Source organism: Dendrobates tinctorius, unplaced genomic scaffold (assembly GCF_039654945.1).
Source record: "Dendrobates tinctorius isolate UK_male_01 unplaced genomic scaffold, ASM3965494v1 ptg000032l, whole genome shotgun sequence".
In the NCBI taxonomy this organism is placed as follows: domain Eukaryota; kingdom Metazoa; phylum Chordata; class Amphibia; order Anura; family Dendrobatidae; genus Dendrobates; species Dendrobates tinctorius.
Genome location: NW_027361700.1, coordinates 37587731 through 37609972, shown reverse-complemented (window position 1 = coordinate 37609972; position 22242 = coordinate 37587731). Strand labels below are relative to the sequence as shown.

General features: G+C 45.6%; 1 protein-coding gene across 4 annotated transcripts; it reads right to left on the bottom strand.

The window, feature by feature from the left end:
• Positions 1-1896: 1896 nt before the first annotated feature.
• Positions 1897-22242, bottom strand: ATXN7L3 (ataxin 7 like 3). Of its 4 annotated transcripts, none has more exons than XM_073572766.1 (12): positions 22084-22242; positions 21389-21506; positions 18182-18314; positions 16679-16850; positions 13198-13316; positions 12900-12922; positions 10332-10377; positions 10148-10179; positions 9438-9509; positions 8618-8733; positions 7662-7795; positions 1897-5456 (listed from the first exon to the last, which is right to left on the bottom strand). In XM_073572766.1, exons 2-12 carry the CDS (start codon positions 21443-21445, stop codon positions 5314-5316), a joined length of 1047 nt encoding a protein of 348 aa, XP_073428867.1. In that variant the 5' UTR covers positions 21446-21506; positions 22084-22242; the 3' UTR covers positions 1897-5313. The 4 variants fall into 4 exon arrangements, with proteins under 4 accessions (XP_073428867.1, XP_073428868.1, XP_073428869.1 ...); XM_073572767.1 differs by having other exon boundaries at positions 9438-9506; XM_073572768.1 differs by having other exon boundaries at positions 13219-13316.

Genomic DNA, 22242 nt, shown 5'->3' with positions numbered 1-22242 from the left:
TGTGCAAGGCCTGTTTCAGCAGTGCATCTCTAAGGCCTGTCACTAACTGGTCTTCCAGCACTACATCAGAAGGGCCCACAACTACGCCGTCTCGCTTAGCGATTGCAGAGTAGATTTCCTGCAGCGCGTTCATGTAGTGGGTCACAGTCTACCCCTCCCTTTGAACATGGACAAACAACCGCATGCGCAACTCACCGACGTCTGTGGGGTCTCCTTGCATTTCCTCCAGAATTTGCAGAACCTTGTCAAAAGGGTCTCGTTCACGGGGAGCCGGAGCATCATAGAACTCCTTGCCTCTCTGTCCAGGGCCATCAGGGCTACCTCTGCCTCCATAGCGGGGGTCATGGGGTGCATCCTCAACATACCCGACCCGCTCTGTCCAGTCCAATAGGAGGGTGTTGTTCCCTGTAAATTTGGTGAGGTTGTTCAACATCGCCTCTAGGGATATGCTGGTCCTAGGGGAACCCACCAACCGCTTGGTCTGTCTCTTCGCCGGCGGATTGCATCCTGTCGACAACGCCAAGAGTAAGCAGGTTGCGGGATGCAGTGACGGACAGGACACAGAGCAAGGGTTAACGTGTTTTACTTTAACAGATATATACTCCATGCAGGGAGATAAGGGGTTTAACAGGGATAATGCAGGTAATAGGTAATAAAAGGTATGCCGTTTGAATAAAATGCAGGGGAGCAATGACGGTAACAGTTCTTAAGGTATCACTTATCCAATCCGACTTCCAGACTGTAGAATCCACGAAACAGGCGTTGGCACCAACAGTCAGCGCGGGGTTAATCCAGTGTAGTCCTTTAGACAACGACGAGCTGTGTCCTTCCGGCAGCGGTGAGCCTCGGGTGTCTCCTGCGGGATCCTCAGTCCAGTGGAGGGTAAGGCACAGGCCACAGCAATGTCGGAGCCAAACGTGGCCCCACAAACATGCACCGGGGAGTCAGGGATCAGGTCACGGTCACACACCTGGTACTTCTTAGGCGGCATGCATGCGGTACTCACGAGCCCGGAGCATTTGGCACCTTGCTTTGCGGGTGCCAACAAGTACACAACCCGTCTTCGTTCAGTCTCTGCGGGCGGCAGCAGGGATGCTGGAGCATGGGCCTGCGCTGCTACGGTGCTCAAGGGACGGAGCACTCACCTCCCCCTCCTGCAAGCTATCAGTTCCCGCCAACTCTCCCTGCTTCCGCTTCTGCTTTTTAGCCTCAGACATGCCCCCTGCTGCCATGTGAAAAGATTGGTCCGGTTGTTTAAGCTTTCCCCTGGACAACAGAGGAGACAGCTCCGACATCTCCGGACCCGGCGCAAGAAAGGTACCCCGAGCCCGGTCCTTCTGCTTAGTTTTATTTATAAGTGCTATTGCCCACCTCTTATCCTAAAAAAATGCACTTTTTTTTGTAGAGACCAGATGCGCCATTTGTGAGAAATCTAGTGTTAAAACCATATGCAAATCAGGATGGAAGTGCACAAGGGCTGGGTCTTCCAAGTGTATTGACACACCCCCAGGGCACTTCCAGCTTGATATGCATATGCTTTCTCATGACTGGAACACTTGATCTCCACACACGACAGGCCTCGATTGTATTGGGGGGACAAGCACCTAAGCCAGCCTTACCACTACTTCTATATGGATGACGTACAGACAGCCATGTCCCTGACCTCCTGCATTGCATTCTGGGAATTTTGTGGAAAGACGCTTTCCAGATTGCAGATCCCCACAGCTGGTAAATCAGCAGGAAGTGCTCCGAGCTCAGACATAGGTAGAATCTGGCATTTCGGAGAAGATGCAGGGTAAGTCAGCACAAGCAAAGACACCAACGGGTTTGGATAATTAGAAACAAAAGTAGTGGGTTCCCAAGACAATGATGAGAGTAATACTACCAGACATGTCACACTTTTTTTCTTTTTATTACACATACAAATGTACAGAGTCATATATGCAACATCCTATTCCTCCGGGGTAGGTAATGGATCCCCTATATACAGTACATGGATTCTATCATACAGTCTGATAACCACTTATATCATGACCCGCAAATGTGTCCTATTGACTAGAACCAGCTGTCAGACCCATAGGAGAAACACCAGTGGCCAGTGCAGGGCATCGTGCATGTCCGTTTCTAATGCCAGTGGTGGCGCGATATGCATTGAATCCAGCAATAGGTCAAACTCTATATACATATAGTGAGAACTGTCTACACTACAAATACTGTAGTTCTTGATGCAGGCAGCTAGGGGGCAGCGCTCAACCTCCATTTGCCAAATAGCTTGGAAAAGGAAATCTGAAGACTGATTGGTTGTCAGGAAGGGGAAAAAAAAAAAAAAAAAAACATATTGTGTGTACATTCAGGGCCAGCATCTGCACCAGGCAGATGTCAGGACCCTTGTAAATCTGCGTTAGCATGCTGTGTTACGCAAGGGGGTGTACATGACACCAGTTTTGAAATGAGGGGTCTATGGTAGTTCAAGTCTCCATTTCTCTCCATAACATGTGTAATGTATTAAAGATTATCCCAAAAAGGATCAGATAAGTCACTTGTCCCCACCGATCAGATCCAGAGGCCCCCTCCATTTAACCTTGCTGTGGTCAGGAGCTGGAATGGAGTGTAGATCACACATGGATCCTGCTGCTCAAAGTCTACGGGGCAGACAGAACTAGTCGAGCTCTTCAAACAGCAGTAAAACTCCTTTACCGATTAATCCACAAACAATAAGAGTCGTAATCTCCCAGAATCCATACTGGTCTTGCATTCACATGAAGGACTATATAGTAATCTTACATAAGGGGGAAAACAAAAAGAATATAGTGCAGATCAGAAAATTATACTTTAGACCTCAACCAAGAGGTAACTAGTTGTCATCTAATTCCAAAAATCAAACAGCCAGAATTGTAAATACAGCTCTGGAGCATAATGCCAACTGTAGTGCTCAGGATCAGTGACTCCACCAATTCTGTAGAGGATTGCTCTAAATTAAGGGTATAATGGCAGACACATGCTTGATGTGGATTATTACTGAGCATATGTGCAGACATGTACGATCCCTCGCCCATGTCATCCTCACGTCACAGAATTACTGATCATGAACGCATCACATTGGCAGCAACATCGCCCACAACCCTGTATGCTCGGCTCCTCAAGCAACCGTGTTAAACAGCTTCACAGACATTGAGAAAAATAAGTTTTAGAAAAAAAAAATGTCTCAAATCGTTTCAAAACTTTCTGGGCAAATGAATAAAAATAATATAGTGCAAAAATATATATTCCTACATAACATCCTCATGTTTTTAGATCCTGCCCTGCTGTTATATGAGAAAAGTATTCCAGCCTGCAGCCACCACTAGAGGGAGCTCATTATGGATTTTATCACGTCATGTGCAATACTCCCTCTAGTGGTGGCTCAGGGGAGACGGAATTTTATCATTTACCTCTATGCAGGGAACATGGTGCTGTGTCTCAGACACCAACTCCCTTCTAAACCTTTCTTTAAAGAAAATCAAACCACCAGAACCTGTGAGTATAATTAGGTGACTGTATGAATGTGCTGCATACAGTCCGTTTCCACATTTTTGGCACATAGTACACACGGCATAAACTCGTCTCACGACGGGTGCAGTTTGTGTCTTAAAGTGGCATGGGACCCTTCTGTAGCCCAGCTGAATGAGACTGCTTCGTGCACAGCGACGCCGTCCTCTCATCTGTCCCTTGCAGCCGGAGATGGTCCTGCTTATACTCTAACACGCTCGACAGGTGCACTTTAAAATGCCATGCCGAGGCAGAACATGCCAGGGACGGGTGTGACAAGGATCTCACATGGGGACAGGATTACTGCAAGGGAAATGTGGAGTAGTTCCCATAGCAACCAATCCACTTCCACCATACACCTAGGTGCATGCCAAGTAATGAGGAGAGACGAGCGGGGGGGCAGAACCCCCAGAGGAGCTCATCTTCTAAATAGTATTGTGATCTCTCCGCAGAACCCGGGAGTGCCACGGACTTGGTCTCAGGATCAGGGTGGAGCCAAGTTATGAAGTGACCTGTCCTGCATTACAGAAAAAAAAAAGCCATTGGATCGAATGATAACATGTAATGCTTCATTTTCCCTGTGGTGGCGCTATAGAGACAGTGAACGCTTAGGTTTACAGTCAGAGGAGAGCAGGGAGACACTCATCAGATGACCGTCTTTTACAGGACAGCCCCTCTACTCTGCACGAGCAGATGATCCGCAGCCGTTAGGTCACGATGGGGGATATAGTTTCACCTCAGTAATGACTTCTCACCTTTACACATCACCCGTTCATATGATCTGCTTGCCACCATTTACCCATGAGCACTGACAAGCAGAGTGCCAGTTATAGGGGGCTTCCTGTGCTGCCGCCTGCCCTTCTAACAGCTGCCAGAACAACACTGAATATAAGTGCAATATACCCTCCTGTGTGAGCAGGGAGGAACGAAGCTGCTGCCATCCCCATGTCCCTATGCCCTCACCCCACGCTCTCCAATCAAAACACATCAATGTGACGGATGCTTCCACTATATATACATTGCAAGGAAATACTTAGTGTGAATTTTTAATACGTGCAAGATATCCTTCCACCCTCCATCTGCCAGAAGCAGAAACACTTGGCTGCCCCTTGGGTCGCGTTGGGGCCCACACCCAAACACCTAAAGCACTTCAATGTCTCAGAAGTGATGAGGTCAAACGTGGTTTTCTCTTTTTTTTTTTTCAAATTTTTTTTCTTTTTCTGAAAATCTTCAAGTTTACGGCCTCGCATTCCAGAAAGTTCCAGAGATGGGAGTTTTAGCACGGGCGAGCTGGAGTCCCGTTGTGTTACGTAGAGTCCAGTTATCCACGGAAAGACCCCAGGTCTCCATTCAAATCAGCAGCAGGGGTCTAACATTCCGTTGCTAGCTCAAATTTTAGTCTCAGTTTTGGACTCCATTTTTAAACCTCCCATTGGTTTTGAAGTCCCCTCCCCCCACAAACTCCTCCCGATACAGCTGTGAGGACCACACATGACGTGACGGGCAGCCAGGCAGCACAGATGCAGCATACAGAACGTGGCAACGTGCAGACGCCAGGCACGATGGACAGGAGGAGACTGCCTTACACAAGGCATGGCCATTGCCTTCGATATAGGACATGTTTTGTATTTTTTTCACAGTAGAGGGTTAATCACAGGGAGGGGGGGAGGCACGAGCCTGGTATTAACCATTTGCAGCCAAAGGGCTAAGCAGGCAGAGGTAACAGCCCGTGTCGACAGGCGTTCGAACAGCCATTGGATCCACACACCACTACGTCTCATGCGCTCAGTTGAGTTCACTGTACATTCCCGGCGTTAGCGGTGCGGGGGCTTTGGGTTTCTTCTTTTTGCTGCCTCCACCTGCACTACTCATGCTGATGTGACTTGGCTTTTTCTTCTTGGGTTTCCGCGTATCAGAGTTATTTGTACCTAAGTGCCAGATAAAAGAACAAGTCAGAAACTGCCGATATCGCTCTATAGTATCTGTGGTCACTTAATACAAAACTATGGCTGCTTTCTTCCAAAATAAACAAAAAAAAAAACCAGCACCCCACTGTGCACAGGTCATTTGTGGTATTACACTTCAGCCCCGCAGATTAACCAAAGCTTAGCTGCAATGTGGTGTCTTTCTGGAAGAAAGCAGCCATGTTCTTCTATTCCTGTACAGCCCCTTTGAATGGATGGTTATACAAGTTGAAAAAAAAAAGACGAGCCCGTAATATGAAGGGGGGGGGGGGGGGACACGGCCCCTATCTTTGCATCACATGTATCCATAGGCTGTGCCTAGTATTATAACTTGGCTCCGCTCACATTAATTAGGCTGCAATGCAATAAATGAGGAAGAAGAAAAAACAAAAACAAAAAAAAAAAAAAAAAAAAAAAAAAAGCTCATGGACAACAAAAGTGTAATTATTGTGGGTGCTCCCTGCCATCATATTAGACAGAACTGGTGCCAAAAAAAGGTTATAGATATATTTGGGTTATTTTTTTGCCAAGATATGGACAAAAATAAATGGTAATAAAATGATTTATTAAAAAAGGTTCACTATGTTTTCTGAAGCCTGCATGCGTTCTAAAACATTGCAGGCTGCTCAATCCCATTTGTGTGAAACTTATCAGACTTTGTGATGACTCACCATCCTACTTTCCTGAATGCTCAATAAAGCAAACATACTTTTAGATTTGCATTTATTCGGTTTGACTGTAAAGATATTGGCTGGTATTTATAGGAAAGAAAATGGGGCTACAGACCGATCAGGCAGAGTGCTCGTCTGACAGATATCCCACTGAACAGGCCTGAGCAGCTTGTGATGTATTGCAATGCATGCAGGCTAAAGATGACAAATAGTTAAACATTTTTAACAAATCCCAATTACAAGAATTATTGGCAGCCAAACAAAGGCATTTCAGCAAAAAGCATCTCCAAAATGGATGGAATCAGACAAGAGTCTATGAGCAATTGCTCCACTATTTCTTTATGCCAAGTCTGACAGATCTTCCCCAATTGTGTTTTGATTATAGATCACACATAGCATTGCTGTTCTGTATCTACAATCATGCCAAGTTTTAACAAAACTCCAGTTTCTAACATTACTTTTACATTTGTCATATAGATAGCCTAGAAATGACTCAATCTCCACTTTTATCTAGGTTCTAAGGGGAATCTTTTCTTCTTTCATAGAGTGCCAAGCTGGCGTAAAGAGACTTATAGGCCACGCAATATGCCGCCATGAATTTAAATATGCAAATAGCCTCTTCAGAGAGGAAGAAGACTTGAACGTTATTGACATCTATTGGATGTAGCAATCCTAAAAATTAATATAAACTCTTTAACAAGCCATGCTACATGACTTGGAGTTTCTGGTTTGGCTTCTTACCCCATTTGCAGACACGTGTTTCAGGATGTTTGCCCATCATCAAAAAACAGGAGGAGATCTGATTTGACTAGTTGAGCAACCTTTAACTCAAGGTCTAAGGGGGAAAGTTTCTCCTTTTGGGGAGTGCCAAGGCAGTGGAAAAAGTCTTACATGCCATGCAGTTCTCCTCCACAAATTTAAATATGCAAATAGTATTCTTCAGAGAGCAAGATCTCTTGAACTCTAGCGCCACCTATTGAATGTAGCAACCCTAAAAGTCAATATCGACCCTTTAACAAGCCAAATCAGATCTCCTGCTTTGCACTGAAGAGGAGCAAACACCCCGAAATGTGTATCTGCAAATGGAGTTTCTAGTTTGGCTTCTTTTGCTCTTGTGCCAAGGCTTGTTGAAGGGTCGATATTGACTTTTAGGATTGCTACCTCCAATAGGTGGCATTAGAGTTCAAGCCCTCTTCTTCTATGAAGACACTATATGCACCATTATCTATATACTGCAGCACAGGCTATCAATGTGTCTGGGAGTGATTACATCTGCTGCTCACGGTATACTAAGCAGGAACTACATGCTTAGTGCACACCTTTTACTTCGTCCCACTGGCCATCATTTCAGTGAAGCAGCCAGGCAGTATTTTAATGCCATTTATCATCAGATTAATGCTATATCTGCAGGTAAATAGCAATTTTTGAACTTGATATATTCATTTCAAGCTCATATGTGCTACCGCATGTCCCGTAGCCCTTGGATAGAACATCTTACTGGCTTTGGAGGAGGCAGAATCAGACGGAGAGATATCAGATGATCCATCCCACGGCAATCGACTCATCAACGCCTGTCCTTCCACAACGTCAAAGCTGTCGTTATCCGTGCTGCCATCAGGCTCCGGGAGAGAGCTGTGATGGGAGAGGGATGTGAGCAATTGTCAACGTATCTTTATATAACATTTAGGGTATATGCATGACATTTTTGTATACATGAGAAGAACTATGCCGAACCTATTTATGAAAAAAAGTTAAGATTTTTCACAAAAACCATTATGTATAGATCAGTGAAGGCCACACAATCAACAACACTGACCTGAGCACTGCAAGCCCCTCACCATCACTGCCTGCGCCTGGTACTGCAGCTCAACCCATTCATGGGAGCAGGACGGAGCGGCATTACAAGACATTGTCAGGTCAGTATGGATATTGCAGTGCCAGTTACTGCAGGGCTGGGGCGCTCCAGCAGGTGTCGCTGATCCTCCCATACATTAATTCCACTTTACTGCTCATACATAAGCATCAGAGAAGAGCAGTTTGATTCACCCTGCCCTGGTTCGGCCTTCACTTCTGTGCCCGGCATCCTGGGCACCTCCAGTGCTCACTACTCCCCATAACGTCATCTAAAGGCTGTTCACAAGGCCTCACACCAGGTCATGATGTACCTACTAAGCAGGTATAGAAAGACCAGGGTATTGGGTACAGAAGTGCAAACCAGCTGCCATGGAGGAGTGGACTGAACAGTTTCTCAAACAGATATCCTATCCGAAAGAGGCCATCACCGAAACCCCCTATAAAAACATCAACTGTACGGTCAAAATGTGATAAAAGCAGATTGTCTAGAAAATCATCTTCGATCGGCGCGAGGCAAGCCAGGTTCTGGGACCTGAACGGAAATATCTTTTTAACAGTAATGCTGGGATTTTGTACACTGCTGAGCAGTATATCACTTACGCTGAGGATCCAAGGAGGTAAACCCTGACTGACCTCCGCTGGTCATCAGTGTGTTGGGGGCAGCGTAGAGACCTGGTGCACATCTTCTTGGTATGCTCAGATATTACTCCACATTGCTGGAAAAGAGAAGAAAGCGCCATATGATATACATTATATACCCACAAGTGTGCGGCACTTTTGTGACTAAATAGCAGTTGTTCAAGAACATAAAAACCACAAGAGCTGGGCATGATGGTGCTTGCAGTGCCACACCCCAAGCTATAAAAGGTGGCATCAGCTTTGGCATCCAAGAGCTTACAAAGCTTCTACTCCAACCAGCAGTAACAAGACGTTTGGGGGGGGGGGGAATTTACTAAAGAGCCCTATCCAGCCGCAGGGTGACTGAGAAGGTGGTCTTCCTGCCTTGGAAGAAAACTGAACACTTATTGTATTTACACTGCCTCCCTAAGGCTGAGTACATGCAAGCAGGAAAAAAAAAAAAAAATCATATGAACTTCATGTTTTTCTCACTTGTCATCCGTATGTGAACATACCCTAAAAGTCAAAAACCTTTCGGGAAGATGGAGCGAGCAGAGGAGGGAAACTGTCCTCTAGAGTGGACACAACGCAATTAACACACAACCAGAAACCCTCTTTAAATGGTCACATCAGACGCACCTTCTCAGTGCACAATGTCCTATAGGTCTGATGGACATGGGGCTCATCCACCTAGGGAATGTGTGACCCTGGCACCCTCCATTCACTTCCATGGGAGTGCTAGAAACAGATGAGCAGCCAAAGTCCTCTTAATCTTGGGGAACTTCAAGGCCGATACACTTACCGTAGTTAAAAGTGTATGTAATTCTTCTGGACCCAGATTTTCATAACTAATCCCTGAACTGCTACTGTACTGCTGTGGAGAGAACAGAGGGTACGATCAAGACGAAAAAAAACACGGCAATGCACATTATTCTGCCTGTTGCCAATTCATAAAAAAAAAAAAAAAAAAAAAATACATAAAACAAAAATTCTGTTTAATAAAGCGAACATCACAAAAAGAAATTAAAATAACTTTCCTCTTAATGGGAGAAGAGAAAAAAAGATCTCCATTTACTCTGAAGCTGAATGCAATATCCCAGTTATCAGCCATTTTACACTAAGATTGGTCACCGCTCTTGTGGCTGCGTCTGGTATTACCACTCTGCCCCAGCTCACTTGAATGGGGCTAAGGTGTAGTACCAGTCATGGCCACCTACACATGGATGGTGCTATATTGACTACCGTAGTAAAGTGATACAGATTGGTGGGGCTGATGCTCACTACACTATACCATACAACAAAAAAGGGAGGAAAACCCCGATTTACACTGCCTTTAAAAAGTATTCATACCCTGTGAACTTTTCCACATTTTTTCACGTTACACCCTCCATCTTAAAATGCATTTTATGTGATATGTGCACAAACGGCATCTGAAAATTGTGACGTGCATTTGTATTCAACACAAAGATACGTGAAAGCCGCCTAGAGCATGAAGGAAAGCTAGAAACGTACCTTAAAGGGGTCTGTGCTTACGGAGAGGTCTCCTAAAGGAAGCGAAAGAGACATAAGGCCAAATTAGAAGACAGCTTTTATTACACAACCCCTCAGTGTGCCAGCAGGAAACCCTCCTCCCCTATTACGTAGAGCTGACGGGGGCAGGAGAGGCGTCGTTGCTGGCTCCGTATGTACGACTTACCGTTTTTGTGTTTTATAGATTTCGATCTCCGCGGAGAGTTTGGATTCTGGAAGATTAATGAAATCCTGATTTTATTAATGGCGTGTGAGCAAAATCAACTGCAGCGAGTATTGGCAATAGCGAAATGTTTAATGGCGGAGGAGACGTTACTAAATGGGGCTCCCTAGCGCTTTTCCTAATATGATGGCGGCTTTGTCATTCGGAACTGACTAATAGTCCCATTCTGGCTGCCATATCCAGCTTTCCCGGGAAGAGATGGCCTGTTTCTTCAATTGCCGGGCTGCGATACCAGCCAGTGAACAAGGCGGCAGCTATTTCACGGGGGACGGCGAGGATTTAATCATTAATTCAGATAGAAAGTTCCTTAAAGGAAAAATCTGCTCAAAATGATCTTTGGTCATAGATATATGTGAAGTTCACACTTGTCAAGTCTTGTTTTGACCACTACCTGCAGAATGAGGGCTCTATAGTGCACTCCTAACCCTCTGACACTGCTCGGAGATTTCTGGTAATAAAGCCGCAACGCTCACATCAGAGGTAATGTGCGTTCTTACTTTAAAGGCGCTGCTAGAGTTCAGATAAAAATTGGGTTTAGGTAGTGTCAAATTAGGCAAAAGGCATCTGTTACCTTTTGAACTCCATTCAGTGTCGCCTCTCATGGACAGGCTGTAGCAGGGATATTTAATCTACAACACATGACCACATCAACCAACCACTAATCTCCAGGGTCCATTACAGATTAGCTTCTTAATTACCTCCATTTGCGCTATACGTCAATAAAGAGTTTAAGTAGCAGCCTCAGGAGCTGGACCTGCACCATACCAGGCAGACGCTGGCTGTGTTACATGGTCGGCATCTGCAGCAGGACGGAGTGCGTTTCGATCACTGTAGTTTAGTCACTTACACGCTGCGGTAAAACTCCTGAGAGCAGCATACAACAAAGTGCCAGCTCACACGGTCATCAGCTTCCAACAGCTCCCCACAACGCAATTGTGGGGAAGTGATGGGTTATCAGGGTCGCCGGGTGCCTTCAACTGCTATGTTAGTTCTCCCATGAAGCTCAGCCACAAGCTGCAAATTCTCTATATATCTGAAAAAACTGTTTTACCTAATGGACACAGGTTCAAATCCCCTAGGGCAGGGTTCCCCAACTCCAGTCCTCAAGGCCCACCAACAGATCATGTATTCAGGATTTCCTTAGTATTGCTCAGGTGATAATTGCTTCATCTGTACAATACAAATGAAATCCTGAAAACATGATCTGTTGGTGGGCCTTGAGGACTGGAGTTGGGGAACCCTGCCCTAGGGGATACTAAAAAATAGTGATTAAAAAAATTTAAAAAATAAATAGAAAAAAAAAAAAAAAATGTGTATCGTATCTCAAAAATCCAATGCAAATTATTGTGTTTAAAAAGTCTAAAGAAAAAAAACAAACAAAACACATTTGCTCCAACAAAGTGTTAATCCGCACAGCGGGGAAGCCCATTCATTGCACAAGTAATTGTGTGAGCTGGTACTGCAAACATGCGTACTGTGGGAAGTGCTCCATAAACCGGGGTGCCACTAGAAAGGACTTAGCCACAATGAATACAAAAAAAAAAAAAAAAAACAACGGATGGCACTCACCGGTTAAAAACTTCTTTATTCCAATACTTTAAAACATCGGCATAGGGAGGATGGGAGCGGAAAGGACGACAGTAGTTTCGCGCTGCAGTAGCGCTTCTACTGGTCACACATTTGAAACACCAGAATGATGTTTCTTTTGCTTGCTCCCAATAAAATGCAATCAAAATGTCGAATATACCCCCAAGTGGTATTAATAAAAACATCAGCTCAGCATGCTAAAAACAAGCCACCTAACGGCACCATGGATGGAAAGATAAAAGTTACAGGTATCAGAAAAGGCTGACTTTTTTTTTTTTTTTTTAACGTTCCAAATTTTTTTTTTCACCTCTGTATATACAAAAAAAAAAAAGTCAGAAAAATTGGACAAGTTTGGCATCACTGTAATCGCACTGACTGGGTGAAGAATCATTTTTATTTTCTTTTTTACTGCACAATGACCGGCGTAACTTTCTTCGCAGTTGTGGCTCTTGGAAGAACGGAAGGAAAAAACTAAATCCCAGGATCATTAGGTATTACCAATGAGGGATTGGCTGCAGCGGTCATGTGTTGTAGATCGGACATCAGTACTGCAGCCTTGTGAGCAAAAACCAGAGGGGCCTCAATCGGTAAGTAATGCTTATTTTGTGGTTCTACAGCATTACCTGACAAGTGCCAGTCCTCCAATTTAACCTGAATGTAGAGACCCCTGTAAATAACCTCACCTAATTATTTTAGTTTGGCTCTAGAACAAACGGAAAAGCGTAAAGGAATAGTAAATGCATGGTACAGGGCCCGAGGGGGCGGAGCATGACTCCGGGATCATGATTGGTGATCTGAGAATCCCGTGTCATGTTCCGCCCCCGAGGGCTTCTGCAGGGTTACAGTACATATTGCTTTCCTTCCACACGGGGTGACACTTTCTTACATTTTTCGTAGGATATATAAACGAGGATGAGGTCTTACCTTTTCTGATTTTCTCTTTTTAGCTACACAAATACAGGCGAGCATGGATATAAAAGACAGTAGGGATCCGGCATATAGCAGGAGGGGAGGACATGACAGTGAATGGGGGAATTGCCATGTGTATAGGTTTATCAGGTAGGACAAGGCCAGGGAGAGTATGGCAGACATGTAGAGAACAAAGTGTCGGGGGAGGGGGCACAAAGAGAGGGAAAAAAAAAAGGGGAAAAAATGTTTAGTTTAGGCCAATGAATGGGATCTAGATATGCAGAATAGTAAAAAAAACACAGCTGCTAGTTACCTCCGGACTGACTAAACGCACCTTTCTTCTCTGCTCCGTATGACCAGTCATTATCATTGACATCGTCGTTGTCTTCCTGGTCACTCTCAGATTTATTCATATTGTTGCTGCTTGCAATCCTGGAAATCCGTAACAAATACATAATCTACCTACAGTCATCTAATAGGGAGCTGACACGGGTACAAGCTCCTGCCGCTGACCTCAGCCAGGGCTCAGGATGACATGCTAGTTCTGAAATCACTGACAAATGAGTGGTAATCCACCTGGAAAACTGTAAAGAGACCATATTGATCGTCACCCAGCTTTCTTAAGGCCCCTTCACATATCCTGATATTTCTGGTACTGGAAAAACCAGTACAGATGCTATCCGTGTATTACATACATGTGGCATCCATGTGCCGCATTAGTGACATGTACCGGCGCCTGGGAAAAGCAGTATAGTTCGCTCTGTTCCCAGGCGCCGGGTGCTGATTGCAGCTCTCATCACTGTCACCTTGTCTCCCTGTAATCAGAGACCAAGCAACGCTGATGAGACCTGTAGTCAGCACTGCAGTCTGTGTACCGCTCGTATAAAATTTAAAAAAAAAAAAAAAAAAAAGTGTGGAGTCTCCCGCAGTTTTCCTAACCAGCTTAGGGAAAGCTGACAGCTGGGGGCTGGTGTTAATGTTCTGGGAAAGGGCCAATAGTCATTAAGCTTCCCAGGCTATTAATATCAGCCCACAGGTGTATGCTTAACCTTTACTAGTTGCTAAAAGAAAAAGATGTGGGGGGGGGGGGGTCTCCCCTATATTGACTAACCAGCAACTGCTAAACAGACAACTGCAGGAGGATAGTAATAGGCTAGGACAGGGCGATGGATATTGGCCCCCTCCCAGACCGAGAACATAAGCCCTTATCCGCCACAGTAATGGAGCATCCATTAGATGTGCCAATTCTGGCGTGGTGGCCGGCTCTTCCCACTTGATCTGGTGCGTTGACAAGTGGGGTATTAGTTTTGGGGTTGACGTCAGCTGTTTTATGTCCACTGACACCAAGCCCAGGGGTTAGTATTGGAGAGGCATCTATCAGACCCCCCCATAACTAATCCCGTTGTCAAATTTAAAGAGAACCTGTCAACATGTTTTAGCCCTATAAACTAAAAGACATGGCTATAATACCTTATGACGTATTCAGAAAATGACGTCTTCTGTGCTCCACAGGGTCGTCTTCTCGTTTCTTGTGCTCGTCACTGATTATTCAACAACTTGCCTCCTTTTTACAATTCCATACTGCCTCATTGTCTTTAATAAAGACACAGAGAAAAGTCCTTTAATTGAAAGAAAAACTCCCAGACCCTCCTTAACCCATTTATTAATGTAAAAATAAAAAAAAAAATCAAAGTTATACTCACTTCTATGCTGACAATCCATAATGCTCATGCCCACAACGATCCCCAACTCGGCTATATCCAGATGGTGTGATGAGCGGTGACATCAGTGATGCGACCGCTCACCACATCAGCCGGATCACATGGAGCAGAGTGTGAGATCCGCTGCCTGTGACCGGCGGTAATCATAATGATGTCACCAAAGGTCACAGGCAGCTGCATTCTCACACTCAGTTCATTGTGTCTCGGTTGGTGTGGCGAGCTGTGGCATCAATGATGTCACCACACCATCTGGATGTAGCAGAGCCGGGGATCGTCGTGGGACTTGAGCATTATGGATTATCGGCAGAAAGACAAGTATAACTTAGATGTTTTATTTTTTGGTTAATACATGGGTAAAAGGGGGTCGGGGAGTATTTCAATTCAAAGTTTTTACTCTGTGTCGGTATTAAATTTGACCATGTAATGAGGGTGTCTGATAAACACCTCTCCAATACTAACCCATGAGCTTGATGTCATCAAACATAAAACAGCTCACGTCAACTCCAAAACCATCACCCCACTTTCCACCACACCAGGTCAAGTGAGAAGAGCGGACGCGAAGCACCAGAATTGGTGCATCTCATGGATGCGCCATTTCTGGGGCAGCTAGGAGCTGATGTTCTTAGTCAGGGAGGGTCCAAATATCCATGGCCCCGTCACAGCCTATTAATAACAGCCCGCTGCTGTCTGTTTAGCCTTAGCTGGTTAGTAAATATAGCAGGTACCCCACGTCATTTTTTTTTTTTTTCCAGGGGGGGGGGGGGGGGTTTCCACCCTATAATAACCAGTAAAGACTAAGCAAAAAGCTGTGAGCTGATTTTAATAGCCTGGGAAGTTTCATGGCTATCGGCACCTTCCCATAATATTAACACCGGCCCCCAGTTGACGGCTTTCCCTCAGCTGCTTAGGAAACTTAAGGGGTACTCCATGCCATTTTTTTTTTTTTTTTATACGCACAATACATAGCCGGCGGTGCTGACTACAAGTCTCATCAGAATCGCCTGGTCTTGCTGATCGCAGAGAGATCAGGCAACAATGAGGAGAACTGCATTCAGAACCCGGGCGCCTGGGAGCAGTGTTAACTGTACAGCTTTTCCCAGGAGCCGGTACGTGTCACACTGATGACAAACGAAAGTCATCCAGCCATTCACGTACACAGGTCATCTTTCGGACGGTGCTGCAGGGCAGACCCATACATTTGAATGGGTCTACGTGTGTAAGTGTCGCCGGCATATGTGGAAACTATCACCACATGTACCGGAGATACTGACGTGTGAAGGAGGCCTAAAGATGTTGTCCATGATATAGACAACCCCTTCTCATTCCATGTGTTTCCCCCATGTCCCAGTGCCATTCCAGCAGTGTCAGCACTGGCTCTCCCCGGGATCATGTGACAGTTAGGTCACATGATCCCTGCGGCCGATCATCGCTGACTTCTCTGACTGAGAGAAACACGCATCTGGAGAAAGTGAGAAAGCAGCCGCAGTTGTTACTTCCTACAAATTTATGTGATTTGTCCAAAGGCAGGGAGAGTGAAGTGGCTACTTATTGGCTGCAGGGATTGCGTGACAATGTCACGTGAGTCCCGGAGAGCAAGTGTCGACACCGACGGAAAGGTGCCAGAGGTGAGTAGAGGTTTGTTTTTTTTACTGGGGGCAAACAGATTCAGAAGGTGCTGTCTGAGTAATTGACAACCCCTTTAAAAAAATGGAACTGCCCCAGATTACAAAAGGGGTACTTTCTTTCAGAAACAGCACCACTCCTAACTATGGGTTGTGTCTAGTATTACAACTCAGCCCCTTTGAAGTGAATGGAGCCAAGCTGCAATACCAGACACAACCTACAGTCAGTGGTGGGGCCGTTTCTGAAAGAACGCAGCCTTGTTTTTCTACACTTGGACAACCCAGGCAACATTAACTTTTTTTGGTCTTACTTTAAGAACTAGGTGCGAGGGGTATACATGAGTTTGTGACTGATTAACAACGTACTTGAAATTCAGCTTTCCTTTCTCATGTTTGGGCAGAGGCGCAGACACGATTAGCATTATTAGCTACAGGACCCTGTTATACCCACCTTCGATTAGCAATGCGGCTGCTGTTCCTGCCCATGCCTAAACATTTCTCAAGGTGGGGGGCAAAGCGGGAGGCTGCTATACTGCGATTACAGTTGGGGCATACACACTCTTTGCTTTTCCACTGATTATACACTTGGCCAAAGATGTCCACACCCGGCTGGTCTATGATTTCTGCATGAAAGGAGGGAAAAAAGCAGCTGAACACAAGAATGAAGGCAGAGGCCAGTATTTCGGAAGCAGGAACAAGGAAAGAGGAGTCAACCCGTTACATAAAAAACATCAATGGTGTTTACAAAAGGTTATCATCATGTTCTTTAACCTGTCTGGTCAGATTAGCCCCATGTCTGCAGGATAATACGGTTATGGTGGTGCCCGACCGCAGTACAAAAAGTGTGACACTCCAGAGAAAATTAACATTATTCTTCAAGGAACCGCCGGCTTTCAGTCATGCAGGCATGCTCGGAGTTATCACAGTCACTGCCCACAGCACGGATAGCAGCAGCTGTAAGTATACTTCGACACTGACTGACAGTGCAGCAGAACTAGCTGTCAGTCATTGTTGGGGTATACTTACAGCTGCTGCTGTCCGTGCTGTGAGCAGTGACTGCGATCACTCTGAGCATGCCTGCATGACTGAAAGCTGGCGGCTCCCAGGAGAAATATTATTACATTTTTTCCCGGGTGTCACACTTTTAGTACTTAGACTGAGGCACCTCCATAACCCCATTATCCTGCAGATTAGCCCTATGTCTGCAGGTTAACAGACTTATCGGACCTGACAGGTTCCCTTTTAAAACTGAAAAGTGAATTGAAATTTACTTGCTATTAAAAATGCTCTTCTTTCTTAGGAACAGAATGCTTTTAAAGTTATCATTTACTATGTGTAAACTTAAAAAACAAGCCTTCACTCGGCTATGCTTATGGAAAGATTAAAATAAAATATGTCTCTTAAGAGAAAGGGGAGAAAAAACTAAAGCGGAAAAAAAGTCCTGAAGGGGTTAAATGACAATTTCAGGCAAGACATCAGTGGTCGCTGACCTCCTGATTTGTCCTATATAGCTCGTACTGTATCTACATCCCAACTCCCACCGAGCTTGGGGACCACATTACACAGATGTTCCTTAAAGGGATGGCATATTGCTAGGGAACATCATCCCTTTATGACTGTGGGGAGTCACCCTCTGGGCGAGAAAGAATAATGAATCAGTACTGCAATGCCTTCACTCTTCCCCTGTGTTCATGGTAAATGGGGGTCTGCAGTCGTACAGATAAAAATGGTGAAGGGGCTGCAGCGCTGAACTCCCTTTATTCACAGAAGGGGGTCAGATCTATAGTGACGGCACACCCCAGCATTTCCCTGATGACAGCGCTGGGGTGTACTTTCCAGTTCGGGGGCCCAAATCTAAAAATACCCGACATGTTCCCTTTAAAGTCAATCCTTCTTCCTATTTGTGGCGGCACGCACGAGACATGATATACGCCCACAGCAGATCGCTACATACCAAAATCCTTCATACTTTCAGGGTCCGTCTCATCCAGTAAGAAGTATCCACACTTTACAGCTCTGTGGACCTCAAAACTCAGTCCCAGACACGTGTCTTCCACCAGATCCGTGTATATGTCGTGAGCAAGAGCCTAGGAAAGAGCACGGACGGGCGTCACCCGGCAGAACACATTAGCCACCTTTGGGGGCATTGATTTCTTACATAAATGCAATGAAATCATTTGTCATTAAACACTGTGTCTTCTATATCCTTTGTGTTGCAGGCTGCAGGATGAGTCAACTGAGAATCTGTCAGTCAGCTCGCTGCCCCCCTCAAACCGGCCATGTTTGCCATGGCAACCAGAGTTCAGCTTAAATTTCTTAATCTTCTGTAGGAAAAGCTATAGGCAACTAGACCACTTTTTCCTCTACTCCCACGTGTTCTCATGCACAGGGATTGGAAACGGATATTGAACCCCTTATCCATCAGGCCTGATGACAGCCGGCTCCCTCACTGTCCATTGCCTTGAGTAAAAATATCAAGGCAGCTTTATTCTACGTGTCGCTACTACTGATGAACGCCAGTGTTGGCCACGTTCACACTATCAGTAATTGGTCACTAATTTACCTCAGTATTTTTAAGCCAAAAGCAGGAGTGTAGTTTTCACGGATACCACACGTACCCATTATAATCTATGGTGCTAGTCAGATGTCTGTGTTTTTTTTTCATGGACGATGTGACCGTGCAAAACTCACGAAAACATGTACATTTTTTCCCGTATCATGAATGAAAAGAGCCAATACAAGTCCATGTGTCAGTGAAAAATACCTACAGCGCACGGATGGCATCAATGCGATGTCCATATTCAACACTAATGTATAGGAGAAGCTTTGCAATTTATACACACATGAAAATCACTGATGACACTGAAGGTAAAAAAGACACACTAGCCAAACACTGACGGTGAAAAACGGGCACACTAGCCAAACACTGACGGTGAAAAACGGGCACACTAGCCAAACACTGACGGTGAAAAACGGACACACTAGCCAAACACTGACGGTGAAAAACGGACACACTAGCCAAACACTGACGGTGAAAAACGGACACACTAGCCAAACACTGATGGTGAAAAACAGACACACTAGCCAAACACTGACGGTGAAAAACAGACACACTAGCCAAACACTGATGGTGAAAAACAGACACACTAGCCAAACACTGATGGTGAAAAACAGACACACTAGCCAAACACTGATGGTGAAAAACGGACACACTAGCCAAACACTGATGGTGAAAAACGGACACACTAGCCAAACACTGATCTTGAAAAACGGACACACTAGCCAAACACTGATCTTGAAAAACGGACACACTAGCCAAACACTGATCTTGAAAAACGGACACACTAGCCAAACACTGATGGTGAAAAACGGACACACTAGCCAAACACTGATCTTGAAAAACGGACACACTAGCCAAACACTGATCTTGAAAAACGGACACACTAGCCAAACACTGATGGTGAAAAACGGACACACTAGCCAAACACTGATGGTGAAAAACAGACACACTAGCCAAACACTGACGGTGAAAAATGGACACACTAGCCAAACACTGATGGTGAAAAATGGACACACTAGCCAAACACTGATGGTGAAAAACAGACACACTAGCCAAACACTGACGGTGAAAAATGGACACACTAGCCAAACACTGATGGTGAAAAACGGACACACTAGCCAAACACTGACGGTGAAAAACGGACACACTAGCCAAACACTGACGGTGAAAAACGGACACACTAGCCAAACACTGACGGTGAAAAACGGACACACTAGCCAAACACTGATGGTGAAAAACAGACACACTAGCCAAACACTGACGGTGAAAAACGGACACACTAGCCAAACACTGACGGTGAAAAACGGACACACTAGCCAAACACTGATGGTGAAAAACGGACACACTAGCCAAACACTGATGGTGAAAAACGGACACACTAGCCAAACACTGATGGTGAAAAACGGACACACTAGCCAAACACTGATCTTGAAAAACGGACACACTAGCCAAACACTGATGGTGAAAAACAGACACACTAGCCAAACACTGACGGTAAAAAATGGACACACTAGCCAAACACTGATGGTGAAAAATGGACACACTAGCCAAACACTGATGGTGAAAAACAGACACACTAGCCAAACACTGACGGTGAAAAACGGACACACTAGCCAAACACTGACGGTGAAAAACGGACACACTAGCCAAACACTGACGGTGAAAAACGGACACACTAGCCAAACACTGATCTTGAAAAACGGACACACTAGCCAAACACTGATCTTGAAAAACGGACACACTAGCCAAACACTGATGGTGAAAAATGGACACACTAGCCAAACACTGATGGTGAAAAATGGACACACTAGCCAAACACTGATGGTGAAAAATGGACACACTAGCCAAACACTGATGGTGAAAAATGGACACACTAACCAAACACTGATGGTGAAAAACAGACACATGGACCAAACACCAACACCATTATGATTAAAGTCTAGCTATGTTTGCTGCTGTCCATCATGCCTTTTTAGGGGTTAAATTGTTGGCATCAGCAATAGTTCCAGCAGTGGAGCTGGAGCCCGTCCATGGTATTACAGTCAGGCATCAGCTGCGATCTCATGAGTACCGTGGCCCATACTTACAAGAGAAACATGATGGATATATCTGTCACAATGCGGGAAATAGCACCCAATCATGATAGCTATAGCCGTCGAGTGTCGTTAGGGGGTTAAAGGCACGCTGACATGATTGAAGTCTGGACTGATCTTCTTCCAGAAACATTTCTAATCGTGTTGATGGACGGTGTCTGATACTGCAGCTCATCCTCACTAAAAGGAATGGGACTACGCTTCAATACTAGGTGCAGCCTGCTGATAAGAAGGGCGCCATCTCTGGTAGGAAAATATAATGCTGATCTTTTTTCTAATACTGGACAACCTCTGCAATATCTTGATTTGCCCCCAATTTATGGAGTGTTGCATTTAGCAGCCCTAATGCAACATTCACGACACAAATGTCATGTAGCATGTACACCATCCAAAACCCAAGTACAAAACAGGCAATGAAGGCCAATTTTGGGGGCATAAATAACAGCAGAGCTTGCCGAGCCTCCCCTGATCTGCGCCAGACCTGATGCCCGCCCCGTGCCCTCCTCACCTCCAGTTTACTGTTATCCAGGCCAGACAGAGACATGTCTTCCATTCTCATTTGCATCCAGTACTTGGGGGATGGTTATGCCTGGCCGGGCAGAAGACGGGCAGCCGCTGCCCCCGATCTGTAAGATAGAGGAGACACAAAATGTATAAGAGTCGCTGGAATAACGACACAAGGGGGCGCCGTGTAGGAGAGGTGTCGCTAGCACCAATGTAAAGTGACACCAGACACCATCATGGGGGGCAGCGTGGTGGCGCCATTAGGAAGAAATCTGGATTTTAACTTCTGAAAATTGTGTTTCCCCGATGTCGGATCGTCTCTATCGGCCTCTATGGGGACGAGTCTGGAAACCGAGCTCACATCATGTGACTCAGATGGTGACACAGCGATACCAACCAATCACAGAAGGGGAGAACATCATTGCCTGTCTGGGGACTACCGATCCCAGCAAGCATCTACCATCAGGTGCTGGGCATTGTAGTTCTCCTGCTGCCTGTGTAAGTGACACAGGACTCTGGCTGGATGCCATGCTGCGCTGCCCACCATGCCCCAGTGCTGCCAGTGCACAGAGCAGGGCATTGCACAATACACAGTGCTGGGCAGCCCAGCACTCACTGCTCACACACACCACATGTGCACACGAGCAGCTGCTGCCCACGTACAGGGCGCGCCGCCGGCACAGGCTTCATTGGTCTTACCCCGCATTACCCCCGTTTGCCTCTTCTGTCCGGTCTCCTCAGCACCTAATAGCACCAACCGCCATTTTACCTTGCCAGGCGGACTCAATCACCGGCTGAGAAGATCGAGCCACAAACCACGCCCCTCTGGGCGTGCCCGTAAACACGGCATCAACATCC

Bases quoted from the DNA above. Each gene is read 5' to 3' on its own strand.
- ATXN7L3 (XM_073572766.1), bottom strand. From the start codon at position 21,445: ATGCAAATGAGAATGGAAGACATGTCTCTGTCTGGCCTGGATAACAGT. The intron at 18,315-21,388 runs GTGAGGAGGGCA...GCTCTTTCCTAG, and splicing joins TGGATAACAGTAAACTGGAG to GCTCTTGCTCACGACATATA. The intron at 7,796-8,617 runs GTAAGTGATATA...CTCCCATCACAG, and splicing joins TACCTCCTTGGATCCTCAGC to CTCTCTCCCGGAGCCTGATG.